The sequence below is a fragment of the Onychostruthus taczanowskii genome, unplaced genomic scaffold (genome assembly GCF_017590055.1).
Source record: "Onychostruthus taczanowskii isolate IOZ18803 unplaced genomic scaffold, ASM1759005v1 scaffold9, whole genome shotgun sequence".
In the NCBI taxonomy this organism is placed as follows: Eukaryota; Metazoa; Chordata; class Aves; order Passeriformes; family Passeridae; genus Onychostruthus; species Onychostruthus taczanowskii.
The window spans coordinates 3,000,348-3,012,649 of NW_024506993.1; the positions used below are offsets into that span (position 1 = coordinate 3,000,348).

Below are 12,302 nucleotides of genomic sequence, written 5' to 3' on the forward strand. Positions count from 1 at the left end.
TTCATAACTTCACCACTTAATAACACATGCTGCTCTAACTTACTCTTTCATCTTTTTGTGTATCTCTTTTTTGCTTCCATTTAAAAGTAACTTTAGCACCTCTTTTAGCCAATTGCATCTTATCCATCCCTTATTTTTCTGCTATCTTTCCTGATGAGGATTCAGTGGAATTACTGTCTTCTTCAAGAAACCTTATTGCCTCATAATAAACCCTTCTTTAGTGGGGGGAGAAAAAAATTAAAAAATCAACTTGTCTTGCGATTGCAGGTCTGAGCTTTGTGTCTAAAGCTGTGGGACCTGAGCATCCTTCCAGCCTGTGGTATTTGCTGACTCTGTGGCAGGCTGGAGTTGGTTTGTGTCATCCCAGGGTCTGGGGAGGCTGGCAAAGGGCTGCTGTGCTCCCAGCTGAGAGCCTGGCTGGTGGGCACAGCGAGCTCCTCGTGTGCCCACGCCCCGGGGCCATTCATCTGTCTCTGTACAAGGTGACCCTGCAGGTCAAGGTACTGACTTCTCACCACAAAACTTTGTGTAATGAATTTAATTTATTCCAAGTCATGCTTGCAAGGGTCTCCTGCTCTTGCTGCAGACACTGCAGATCCCAGTTCAGTCTGAGCCAGGCCAGATGCAGTTTTGTCATCTATTTACCCCTTTGTTTAATTGTGTAACGATTATCCTGCAGAAAGCAAAACCTGGGATTTGTTATCTGCGTGGGGATTACACTGATTGCGTTTTCAAAGTGCCTCTGTTACATCTGGGTCAGAGCAATGATTAATATTGAAAGAGAGCTTTTGTAACCAGGCTGAAGCTCTAGCACATGTCCTGAAAAGGCTGCTGTGATTTTTACAGAGGCTGTGAGGGGCACCAGTGGATGTGTGGCAGAGCAGAGGGAATTTGGGCTTGGTGACAAGCAGGTGGAGTTTGTCACCCTGGTTGGGCTGATCAGCCTGGGCTTGTGTGGCAGGGGCAGTGGGATGAAAGGTAGTGCTTACAGTGCTGAGACTGGAGGAAATAAGCTGTTCAGAGGTTATTAGTGTCTCCCTGTGGTGAGAGGTCAGGAGGAGCTGTGAGAGGTCTGTCCTGCTCTCAAGGTATCACAGCAGGGTTTTACTGCCTGACCCCGGTGTTAGCCCTTGCCCACTTGGCAGTAACTGACCTGGGGTTGTCATTCTGGCTTGGGTTAAGTCTGGCTGCAGCTTTTGGCTCTGTCCTGCCTCAGAAATGCCACCAGTGCTTTGACCTTGTGGTGGAAGCATCCTGCAAAGAGCCGCTCTGGGCATCTCCTGGAGCTGCTCCCAAATCCCTCCACATCACACCACGGAGCCTGTGCTGCCTGCTGGGAGCCGCTGATGGCAAGTACAAATGTGAGAAAGTTGTTTACACAGCTCCACATCAGTGGGACAGCAGCCACGGGTGCAGCTCTGCGTGCTGGAGCAGCTACAAGGGGCCACAGCTCCTCTGGTCCCCCCAAACATCCCACCAGGAGCCAGAGCTCAGAGCCTGGGTGCACAATAACCTCACACCTTCCACTGAGCACTCAGGCTCTTGAAAACTAATTAAACACACTCAGCAGCACTTCAGAGGTTTCCAGGTAAAGCAGGGAAGTGGCTGCTTTAATAGCAGGAAGCCCTGGTGTGAGCCATCAGCCATCCTGCTGGAATCTCACTGATGGGGCTGTGGCTTTGTTCCTCTGCCAGTGTTTGTGGTCTCAGGCAACCTTAATTCTGGGATTTTCTACCTCCAAATAATTGAGTTTGCAGCCTCAGTGTGTTCTTTTAATTTTATTAGGGACTAGAGAGCAATAAGTTTGCACAATACTGAATTAGGTTATGCAGTGGTTTTCTTCTGCTTTTCATTAAATAATTAATTAACAGCTCGTGCTTGTGCACAGGTTGGAGATGTGACTTCGTTGGGAAACTTCATCATTTGGCTTTCATCTTCAGCACTGGAGAAATGATTTTGCCTCATGGACTCTTCCATGGTCTGTCTCCTGGAGATAAAGTTCTAATTTTCATTTTTGCATTTTTTTGTGAACCTGGCAAATTAGGATTGTTTTAAACATCTCCACTGTCCGCATCACAGTAACGTGGGATTTCTTTCAATTTTTCTGCCTTATCTGCCACAGAAAATGCCTGTTTTCCTTGTCAGCTGCAAATGACATCGGGGTAAGAAATGCCTTTCCCTTCATTCCTGTTCCCTGAAGTCTGTGAGGAAATAACTCCAGACTGTCTGCTTTAGCCACTTTTTGCTACTGTGAAGGAAGTGAACAAAATCTCTTCTGCTTTGCTTTGATGTGCTCCTGAACATCCATTAAGCTACAACTGCAGTGTTGCTGTACAGTGCTGGGATAGAAATAGATCATTTTTCTTATCTCTGCTGTCCTTCTGAGCCTGTTAATGTAGTCTAATCCCAGGGAGCAAGCCCGGAGATTTACAGTCAGAAATGGTTGCAGCAATTTTGCAGAACCTGTTTTCTGCTGTGGTGACATCTTGGTGCTCGCTCCGCTCCTGCTGGGGTTGGAGAGGAGTCCAGGGAAGAGCACGTTCCATCCCTGACTCAGAAATGGTGGGTTTGAACTTCACAGCAGCAATTAATGTCAGTCCCAAGTGCTGTGTTCAGGGTGCTGGGTCTGAGGTGCTTTATTTGTCAAACGTGGAAATTCGCCCCCTCTTCCTTCAAGTTGTGATGTGAAAAGTTAATGAGTGAAATAACTGTTCTTCCTCTGCATGAGCCAGGCAAATGTGCTCTGAAAACACATTACTTTTATTTCTGCCTCTTTTTCATCTTCAGTAATAGAACTAAAAGTTTAATTTTCTTCTAAATTCCTCTGTAAATATTATTTTTGTTACGGTATGAATCAATCCTTGGCACCTTATCCTCTCTACAGCTTACTTCAAGTGGGTTATTGAATTCAGTTTTGTGGAAATAGTCACCATCTTCAGGTTCCCTTGTATTTCTTTTATTAAAGAGTTGAGGCATAGCATACCTGAGGTTGAGAACCAGTAAAGAGGAGAATTACTAAAATAAATACAAAAAATAAAAGTCCATTAGTGTTTAACATGTCCAGTTAAGAATACTGAACAGCAGCTGGATCTAGAAATAAAACCCAGCTGATTTTGGAACAGAAAATGGCACAGGTGGTTGTGGCAGGGTGAGTAATGGGTTAAGGTTGGATGTCTTATTCTTGGCTTATTATTTCACTGTTGTGATATAAGTATTATTCCACTGTTATGTATTAATATTAATAACATATAAATATATTATACAATAATTTACTAGATCACATATATTACATATATTACATAATATATTGATTTTTATGTAGTATAAATTAAATAATATTATTCTATTGTTGGTGGATAGAGAGATGATGTGTTTCACTGCACATACAGCAAAATATTTCATATTATTTTGCACATTTGGATGAGAACCCATCTGTCTGGAATGGCTGTGAACATTGGATTTTTCTGCTGACTCAAGTTGGTGGTTTGGAGTGTGGAGAGCAGCCGGGGTGGGACATCTGTGGGCAGGACACTTCTCCATCTGCTGTGTCTGTTCTTTGTCACTGTCACATCTGTGCTGCCCACGTGTCGGAGCTGGGATCTGTGCCAGGCGCTCCACACCTTGTGAAGGAGGAGATGACAGATCCTGGTTATCCAGGAATCCTTTCTGCTGATGTTTTTTGCAGTTCTTGGGGCAGAATCTGTGTGTTTCTCTGTGTGGAAGGTGCCATCCCTGGAAACATGAAGGGCTGAAGTCATTGGCAGGAAAAAAAAAATACATCCCACTGTCCTCAGCATGTTCCCAGTGCTTTAAAACTGAGCTGTTGTGGGATGGTTTTCATTGATTTATTTATTGAGGAAAGGCTTTTTGGGAACATTGCTGCATATTTAATAAATAAACAAACCTTCAGATAATTACAGCTAGCTCTGGCAGGGCTTTAGCCATCTGTTTAACTATTAAAATGTGAATAGCCTGGTGTTCTTCAGCACTAAACCTGCTTTGTGCTTACCAGGGCTGGTGCTCAGTAGACTGCCAGGATGTTCTCAGGGCTTGTTTTGGGAAAGTGTTAGAGGGAAAAAAGAAATCTGTGTTGCATCTGAGAAGTCGACTGTAGGATAATTTCCTTGAGCAAACATCCTTGCCTCCTGAGATATTTCTCAAATTGCTTGAATTGCTTTGTTCAGTGCTGTGTTTGCCTGGAGTTGAGTGGTAATTCCCAGATAATACGAATTTATGAAAGGCATATTTTTGGAAAAGCCTATTGGAGAACATTTTTCTTTCAAAACATGCATTTCCCTAGTAACGCTGTTAGGGCTTGGTTTGGTTTTTTTCCCAGTTCTTTCAGTGCATTTTTGCCAGTGCAAAACATGTTTTAAAAATACTCCCTGTTTATCAGATGTTGACTCAACTATTATGGTATTAATATTCTTTTACTGCCTTTTTTTTTTTTTTTTAAATCTCTTCTGTCTCTGGTCCTTTCAGTTCCACAGAGCCCACAAATCACCTCATCCCTTTCTTTCCCCTCATTATTACAAACTCTTCTTCCTCTTCCCATGCTGGCATCTCAGCACACTCTGATACATCCGTGCCAATTTAATTTTTAGCTTTTCCTGCTTCTGTTTATATGATACAGACTTTTGAATTACTCTCTTTTAATTGGTGTAAGAGCATTTAAATGCCTCCTGTTTCATATTCTCCTGCGCCTCAAGTTGATTCAAGGGAAGGGGAAGAGTTTCAAAGATTTGTAGGGTTTTTTTGCTGCTGTTGGCTGGTTGTTCACTGCACCTGGCTCCAGCAGCCTGTTCATCCCAGCAGGACTCACCTGTGAGATAATTCAGCATTTCATGGGATGGAAACAACCTGCAGGGTCTGTTCTGCCCTGAGGTCTGCTGCGTTTTATTGGCAATATTTCAGTGGATTTCTGTATTTCCAGCTCAGTGGATTTCTGTGGTGTTCTGTGGACACTCAGATTCTGTGATGTGAGCAGAGATGGGGACAATATTTCAAACTCAGAAGTCGTCTGGGTGGCATTTTGGGTGTAAAATGAGCCTTGAAGGGTGGGAGGTTGTTCAGCTTGCTCTGTCGTGGAGCTTTCAGGGTGTAAAATGCAAGTTGAGCCACGTGGCATGGAAGAAAGGGATTTTGTTGCTGTGGAATTCTGTGATTTCCCTGTAGCACCATCCTGACCAAGTGAAACCCTGGAGATGCTTCCCCAGCAGCCTCCTCAAGTGACAAATCACCCCCACCCTGCCTGCTTTGTGTGATGTTCACTCCTGCACTGTTGGTATTTCTGTCCTCTCTCTCTCTGCCCAGCAGAAATGACTACAGAGATAATTTTTGGTCTCATCCCTCACTCCTAGCTCAGTGTGATTCTGCCAGGCTCCATCCAGGCCCTGGGAAGCAGCAGAAGGTTTTTCACTGGCTCACGTGCAGCCCTGGTGTGCTGTTTCTCTGTTGGGATTAACACGCTGCATATCCCAAATATCCTGGTGGAAATTAATTATGCAAAATGCACATTTAATTTTGGGTGTCTGTCTAAAGAAATACCAAGGTCATGATCACAGCACTGCCTGGTATAGCAAATTTTGGAGTTTAGGGGAGTGGGGAAGAAGGTTTGTTCATGCACACAGGTGAGTTTTAGGGGATGGTGGTGTGATGGTTGCTGGGTTTTGTTGTTGCTTGTGTTTGTTTTTTTCTTTTTAAAGGAACAAATTGGTGTTACTCTGTTTTCTCCAGCAGTTCTCATTACCAACATAGCTATTACAACGTGCTGAGGCTGTTATTTGCCCGCAAGAGCTGAGAGAGTGGAATTTCCGTTCTTTTTAATAATGTGACTTTTACCAGGGCGAGTGGGCTGTGAATTAGTGCTTCATTATGGGCTGACATCAAACAGAGTCCCCACTTCAGAATTACCCACTCAAGAAAACAGCTTAGATTTGGTTGTCTGACTCATTTAGGCACTTGAACATCCTACCAATAGAGAATTACACCTAAAGTATATTTAACACGTTCTGCTGCTTTGAATAACAGTGGGTCTGATGCAGCAATACAATACATATTTTCATGGCTATTAAGGGACAATTATGTTTGTAGTGCTTGAATCCTTGTTCTGCAGTTTTCAAAACGTGGTAGAATTGCTAACAAACATGTTGACAATAAAGAGCAATTGATATAAGTGTGATCAAGGGTGTTGCTGGATTTGCAGTTGGAAACCTGAATTTAAAAAAAAAAAAAAGAAGAAACAGTTGGACAATTGAATCCTGCTCCTCTCACAGTCAATGTGTTCTGTGTATTACTTAAAAAAAATAAACAGGATTTGGTGCAAGTTCTAGCAGTGCCCGCAAATCTCACAAAGCTCCTGTGTACAGAGCTGGTGTCTGGGGGTGAAATATCACACAGGTTTCTTGATAAAACACCACATAACTCAGCATTGCCACTCGCCAGCAGCTCTGTGTGTGGAGCAGCTTTGTCATCAGGAATGCTCTGAGTTTTTCATAGCACCATGTTCTGTGTCTCTCCAGAGCATGGCTGTGCTGTTTGATGTGATCTTAACCTGTCCTTTGTCAATTACACGAGATCACAGAACAGAAACCTCTGGGAGCTGCTTGCAGTGAATGTGGTCAGCTGGCTCTGAGATGGGTTCTGATTTATTCTTGTATTAAAATGTCACTGTTCTCAGTCTCATTTAGCTTACAGAGATGCTCCAGGTCGTGTTTTCCCCTCCTGAATCCACAGATTTTTATTTTATCTTCTAACTGTCCTGAGTATCAGAGGAGTGTTCCAATGCAGCTGTTACAGGTTTGATACTCACATCGCTGTCACTCCACATTTTGGAATCTGTCTCAGCCACTTGCAGTCTCAGTGCTTGAGACTGAAAACTTGGCTTGTTGAACAAAAGGAGGGAACCCACTGGAGTGTGCAGTTTCCACATCCTTTTTGTATGGGGAGGAACGCCTTCTGTTGCTCTCACTTTGGGCAGAATCAAAGACTTTTTAACAAAGCTGAATTGTGGTTTTTTCTCCATTTTATTGCAATGGTGTGTATATTTCAGTTGATACAACTTTATGGACTTGGTACTAAAGCAATGAGGCAAATACATATTAGCAGGGGAAGGGAGAAGAAAATGCTGTTTCAGGAGACAGAAAGCCTCAGTTGCTAATTTTAAACTTCCTTCTATATGGCAAACTATAAACAGGCAATAAAAGCATTTAATTTGCAAATTACAGTTCTAGCTTGGTTTTTATGTTGGATTTTCTTCTGCTGTAGTCAGGATTTTTGTAATATTTTTACCAGAATATTTTCAGTGGCAGGATTCAAGCCTTTGCCTGGTAGGGTTAAGTAATTGTTAGTTTTGTCCATGAATAGTTGCTTTTCAGATGAAAGGAGATTAGAATTGAGGTGTAGTAAATGCAAGGAAGAAGTGAAAAGATTAAGGCAAGAGAAACTAATGAAAGCAGTTCAGTTTGGTGACCAGTTTGAGAGAGTTTTTAAGATCTGATTAATAAACCAGTCTTTAGTCCAGCAGATAAAATGCAGAAATACTTTGTGTGTTTCTGGCCTTTTCTTTCACTGATCAGTGGGATATTGGCATCCCATGGGTGCTGAAAAGGGAATCCTGTTCTGAGTCACCACTCCTCAGAACCGTCTTCTGTCCTGATCTCTGGTCTTTGTTTGCAGTTATATTTTATCTATTGAGACATTCCAGCAGGATGAGAGCCTCTGATTTCACAGGGATACAGTTCAATCTGTAAAAGTAAACAAGCTTTGCCATTATTAGTCCACCTTTTTAGGGATTTTATTTACCCTGAGGACTTCATGTCCCTTCCCAATGAGTTCATGTAATAATAAGTTTTGTTAGAAGACATAGCTCTCCTCCCTGGTGTTATTGTGCTTGGGATAGTGGCTTTATTAAAAATCAAACAAAAACCTAACAAAGAAGCTCAAGGATAAACAATCACTCTTGATGCACTTCCAAACAATGAATTTGACCTTTAGTCCTCTGAATCTGCTGCAGGAGCACCTGAAAATCAGACCAGCTTCGTGTTCAGGAGCAGCCAGAGCTCTCCAAGGTCAGAGATTGGGACTTCACTGTGTAATGCTAATAAGGAGCCCTGCTCCTGTTTTGCATGCTGATTTTTCATTATCAAAGCCGTGCCAGACAAGAGAATACAGAAGTTTGTAGAGAAATTAAGTGCTGTTATTTTGGCAGGTGTGTGAGGAGTCTGGTGGTTGAGCTGCTCTGGAAGGTGGGATGGGGAACTTCCTGCTAATTTGTGGGAAATGATTCTTTTATTGTAGCATGGCTCGTATTCTCCATTTTTGGATGGATATGCATTGCTGCTTGTTTCCCTAAAAACTGTTTTTGTGTGACAACAGACTTCACCTGTAATCAGTGATCAACAATTCCAATTTTTACAGGATTGCAGCAGCTCAAACAGGGCTGTGGTGGGTCCTCCTTGAGTACCTCTGGGCTGATTTCCTTCCCAGTCCTCCAGCACGTCCCACATCCCTTCCCAAGGTGCTCCCACCCAATCCCATCCTGCCCATAGGATTTGTTGGACAACACAAAGACAAGGAAGGTTCTGAAGATCTGTAGTTGCAATAAATGAGCACGTGGGCTTAAAAACCCATTTCAGTTATGGAAATTGTATTATTTAAGATTAATGACTTTTGATGGTTGTGATGTAAGAGGGCAAATTGTGGTGTAAATGAAATTTTTATGTAAAATATTAATTCTTTGGGTGTGATTCATCCTGGAACAGAACAGTGTGTGTTCTCTGAGGTGCTGTCAGCTCCTGGTTTTTCCTTGCGTGGCTCTGAGGAATGCTGTTGGGGCAGCTGATGAATGTACAATGTTATGGCAGAAAGAGCAAGGTGCTGGAAAGGCCTGAAACAATCATTTAAGGCTGTGCTGTTTTGATCCCTGAGTGAAATCACTTTGGCTGGGGTTTTATGTGACTTCTCCATCATGTCCAGCAAAAGGATCTGAGTTTATTCTGAGGATGCCTGCATGGGAATTCACTTGGAAAGCTGAAAACAGCCTAAGAAACATTCCTGTGAGCTTGATGTGCACTAACAAAGGACTGTACAACGCTCTCTTACTGCAGCATTTTTTAAAGGAAGCATTGAAATTCTGATCGCTCTTATTCAGTGTTCTCGCTGTAACAGCTGTTGCTTTGCAGTAATAAAAAATGCTATATTTTGGGGAAATAGCTGCTGTTGGTCAACTCACTGCTCCTATTAGGCTTGGTTATAAAGGCAGCCTTATTTAAAGACTGTGTTAGTTTAGTATCCTATGCAAGGTTATAAACATTTTTTTTTAATGCCTTTTGTTAGGGAAAAATACATGGCTTTCTTATGGAGAAGCCTTTGTAAGTGTAGGACTTGGATCTTGGCTTATATTACATGTTGTATTTTGCTTAGTTTAAGGGTATAATGAGGCCAAACTTTCTTGGGTCCAGTTAGAAAACCAATATAAATTTGTGATAAAATTTTTACATTTATGGAAACTGATTTAAGGGTATAATGAGGCAAAGCTTTCTTGGGTCTTGACTCACCAGTTAGAAAACCAATATAAATGTATGATAAAATTTTTACATTTATGGAAACTGACGTTTTTGCTTCCCCCCAGGAAGTGCTGGACAATGCTGTGTGTGATTTTTGGGGTGTCCCGTGCAAGGCCAGGAGATGGACTCAATGATCCTTGTGGATCCCTTCCACCTTAGGGTGCCATGTGATCCTTTAACAGTTTAAAATAATCCCAGCGACCCGAGGCCGGTCAGAGCAGAGTGCAGGGCTCTGGCTTAGTGATGCTCCAGGGGATTCTCCTGCAGGAATGTGCTCCAGGAGGTCCCTGGCTCATGGGAAAAATCCATGTCTGTTTTCTGAATAGCTGTTATTAATGTTATTTTACATTGGACATGGGAGCTTGATGCTGTGTTCATCCTAGCCTTGACCTCCAAAGAAGCAGTGACTTAAGGACCTATTTTTAAGTCATTGGCTCCTTTTTGGTTATCAAAGTCAGGGTAGCAGAAGCCCGCCATAAGAACAGAATTGGCCACAGGATCTGTTGAATTATCTCACTGCAGATTAGGTCCCTTCAGCCCTAATTCTGTCATCCCCCCTCGTGCCAGGCAGCCTTTTCTTCTGCACGGGCTGAGTCTGCCGGGTTCAGCTGCAGGAGACGGGAGGTCAGGATTTGAGAGTGTCTCAGAATGCCAGGATTTCAGAGCGTCAGGGTTCCAGGGTGTCCCTGTCCTGTCTGTTGGTGTTGCTGATGTCCTGCTGGCTGCTGTTCCCCTGCAGATGTGGAGAGCTCCAGGATGAAGATGAGGAGTGCGGTGTCGGTGCGCGAGGGCCAGGGCGTCGTGCTGCTCTGCGGGACCCCGCCCCGGGCTGGAGGTAAGGGGGACCCTCGGGGTGGTGGGGCTGGGCAGCATCCCTGGAAATGCTAAAAATCAGAATTGTAATGAAATAAGAGTCCTGAGTAAAAGCAGAGAGAAAGAAACCAGAAACAAAGGAGAGGGGAGGGAAGTGTTTAGGAGAATTTACTTTTATCTCAAAATGCCTTTCTCATTCGTAGTAATTTCTGTGCACTTAAGATGTCTGATTTTTATGGGATTTCCTGTAATTAATGGAGTATCTTCTAGAGTTGCATTCTGCCCAATTTCACAATTGCTGAGCCTCAGTGAGTCCAGTTCTCCCTGTGAGCAGAGAATTGCAGGTTGTCTTGAACAGTGCTGGTGTCTGCCTCTGTTCCTGCAATCAAGACATTCTGTGGTGGGATGGAATGATGCTGTGTAATTTAAACCACTGCTGCACTGAGGGGTGAGAAAAGTGGATATATGGATTCTTGGTGCACCAAAAGTTGCAAGTACATTTCTTCCCTCATTCTGCATCTTCAGTCTTTGACTAATTGCTATTGAGCCTGAAGTAATACCCGAAAGGAACTGGTTTTATTGTTTTTAATTGATACGGAGTGTCCTTATTGAAGGGCTGTGATGTTAAACATTAGATCTGATTGCAAAGACAAGGTAATAAAAGCTAGACATTATATTCAATAATATAGGTGTTGTGGCCTCATAAATTTGGCAGAGTCCAAGCAGCCACAGCCATAAAGTGGCAATTTTACAACTGTCTGAGCTTGCAGAATTTTTTCCCCTCTAAACTGATACATACTCTTAAATCATCTTTATAGCCTTGCAACAGCTTTGTCTTTCAGCAGCTGAGGAAATGGGTCATTCTCCCAGCTATCTGTAAGAATTAGAATGATTAAATTTTCCTTCTAGATGCAGCCCAAGGCCTGGACTGCCCCAGCTGTTCCTACAGCTGTGTCCTGTGTGTGTGTTTACACCCAGAGGTGATGGCCAAGCTGAGGCAGCACTGGTTTAAGGTTTAAGTTTGAGGTGTGGAGCAGGAGGTGATGCCAGACGTGCTCATGGTGCTGGGAACAGTGGTTGGAAGAGGTGAGAATTCCTCCTGCAGTCAGCAGATGGGAGATGATTGACACCCCCACACTAATTGTGGCATTCATGCAAAAACAGAGCCGAGCTCCCAGAATTACCAAATGGGACTGAGAACTGGTACCAGAAATACTTCAAAGCCTTGAATCTGTCTGAGAGTTGGAGGATTAACTGTTGAAGTTTCCAGGAGACGTGGAGCAAGGTAGAAAAAGCCCCTCTCCTTTCATCACTGAAATAAAGCTGTAGCAGGGTGACACAAAACACGCAGGGTGGGATACAGGGCAGCAAGTCTGGGATAAAACATCCAGCCTGGAAGCAGAAGTGGTTTGTTAGGAAGAGCAGGGATGGTTTAGGACCAGCTGACCTGGCCTGAGGGATGTTCAGCCCTTTCCAGATCAGTGATCTGACTCTTTTTTTTTTTTTTTTTTTAACTTGGAGTCTGTATTTATTGTGCTAAGCTGTCAAATAATTCCAGACAATACCAATTATAAAAACGTGCTCCACCAGCTTGTTTCCTCTCCCCCTGTAGCCCCCAAAATACTCTGCTTTTGTTTTCTGGTGTGTTCTGCAGTTTCTAAGATCTTGCTAACTTAATTGCACTTATTTCTTGCATTCTCTGTAAAGAGTTTGCAAGAAGAGACTTGATTAAATAGTGATTATTCCTCCATGTACAGCATCCCAGTTACAATAGAAACCAATGCTCATCCCCAAAGAAATGCCAGCTCATAGTATGGAAAAAGAAAATTGCTTCCCTTCTGCAATTTATCATATTTTTTCCTTGCTTATCTTAGACACAGATATTTACATAAATCATATGAATGTCCCTTTTCAATGGGGAGC

The 12,302-nt window shown here is 43.0% G+C and overlaps 1 protein-coding gene across 1 annotated transcript in view; it reads left to right on the top strand.

The window, feature by feature from the left end:
* LOC121347228 (contactin-3-like) overlaps positions 1-12,302 on the top strand; it is a 94,635-nt gene that overhangs the window by 35,990 nt on the left and 46,343 nt on the right. Inside the window, exon 3 of the mRNA XM_041425738.1 lies at positions 10,306-10,401. Coding sequence (XP_041281672.1) covers positions 10,306-10,401 — 96 coding nt within the window. The remainder of the gene's footprint in view (positions 1-10,305; positions 10,402-12,302) is intronic.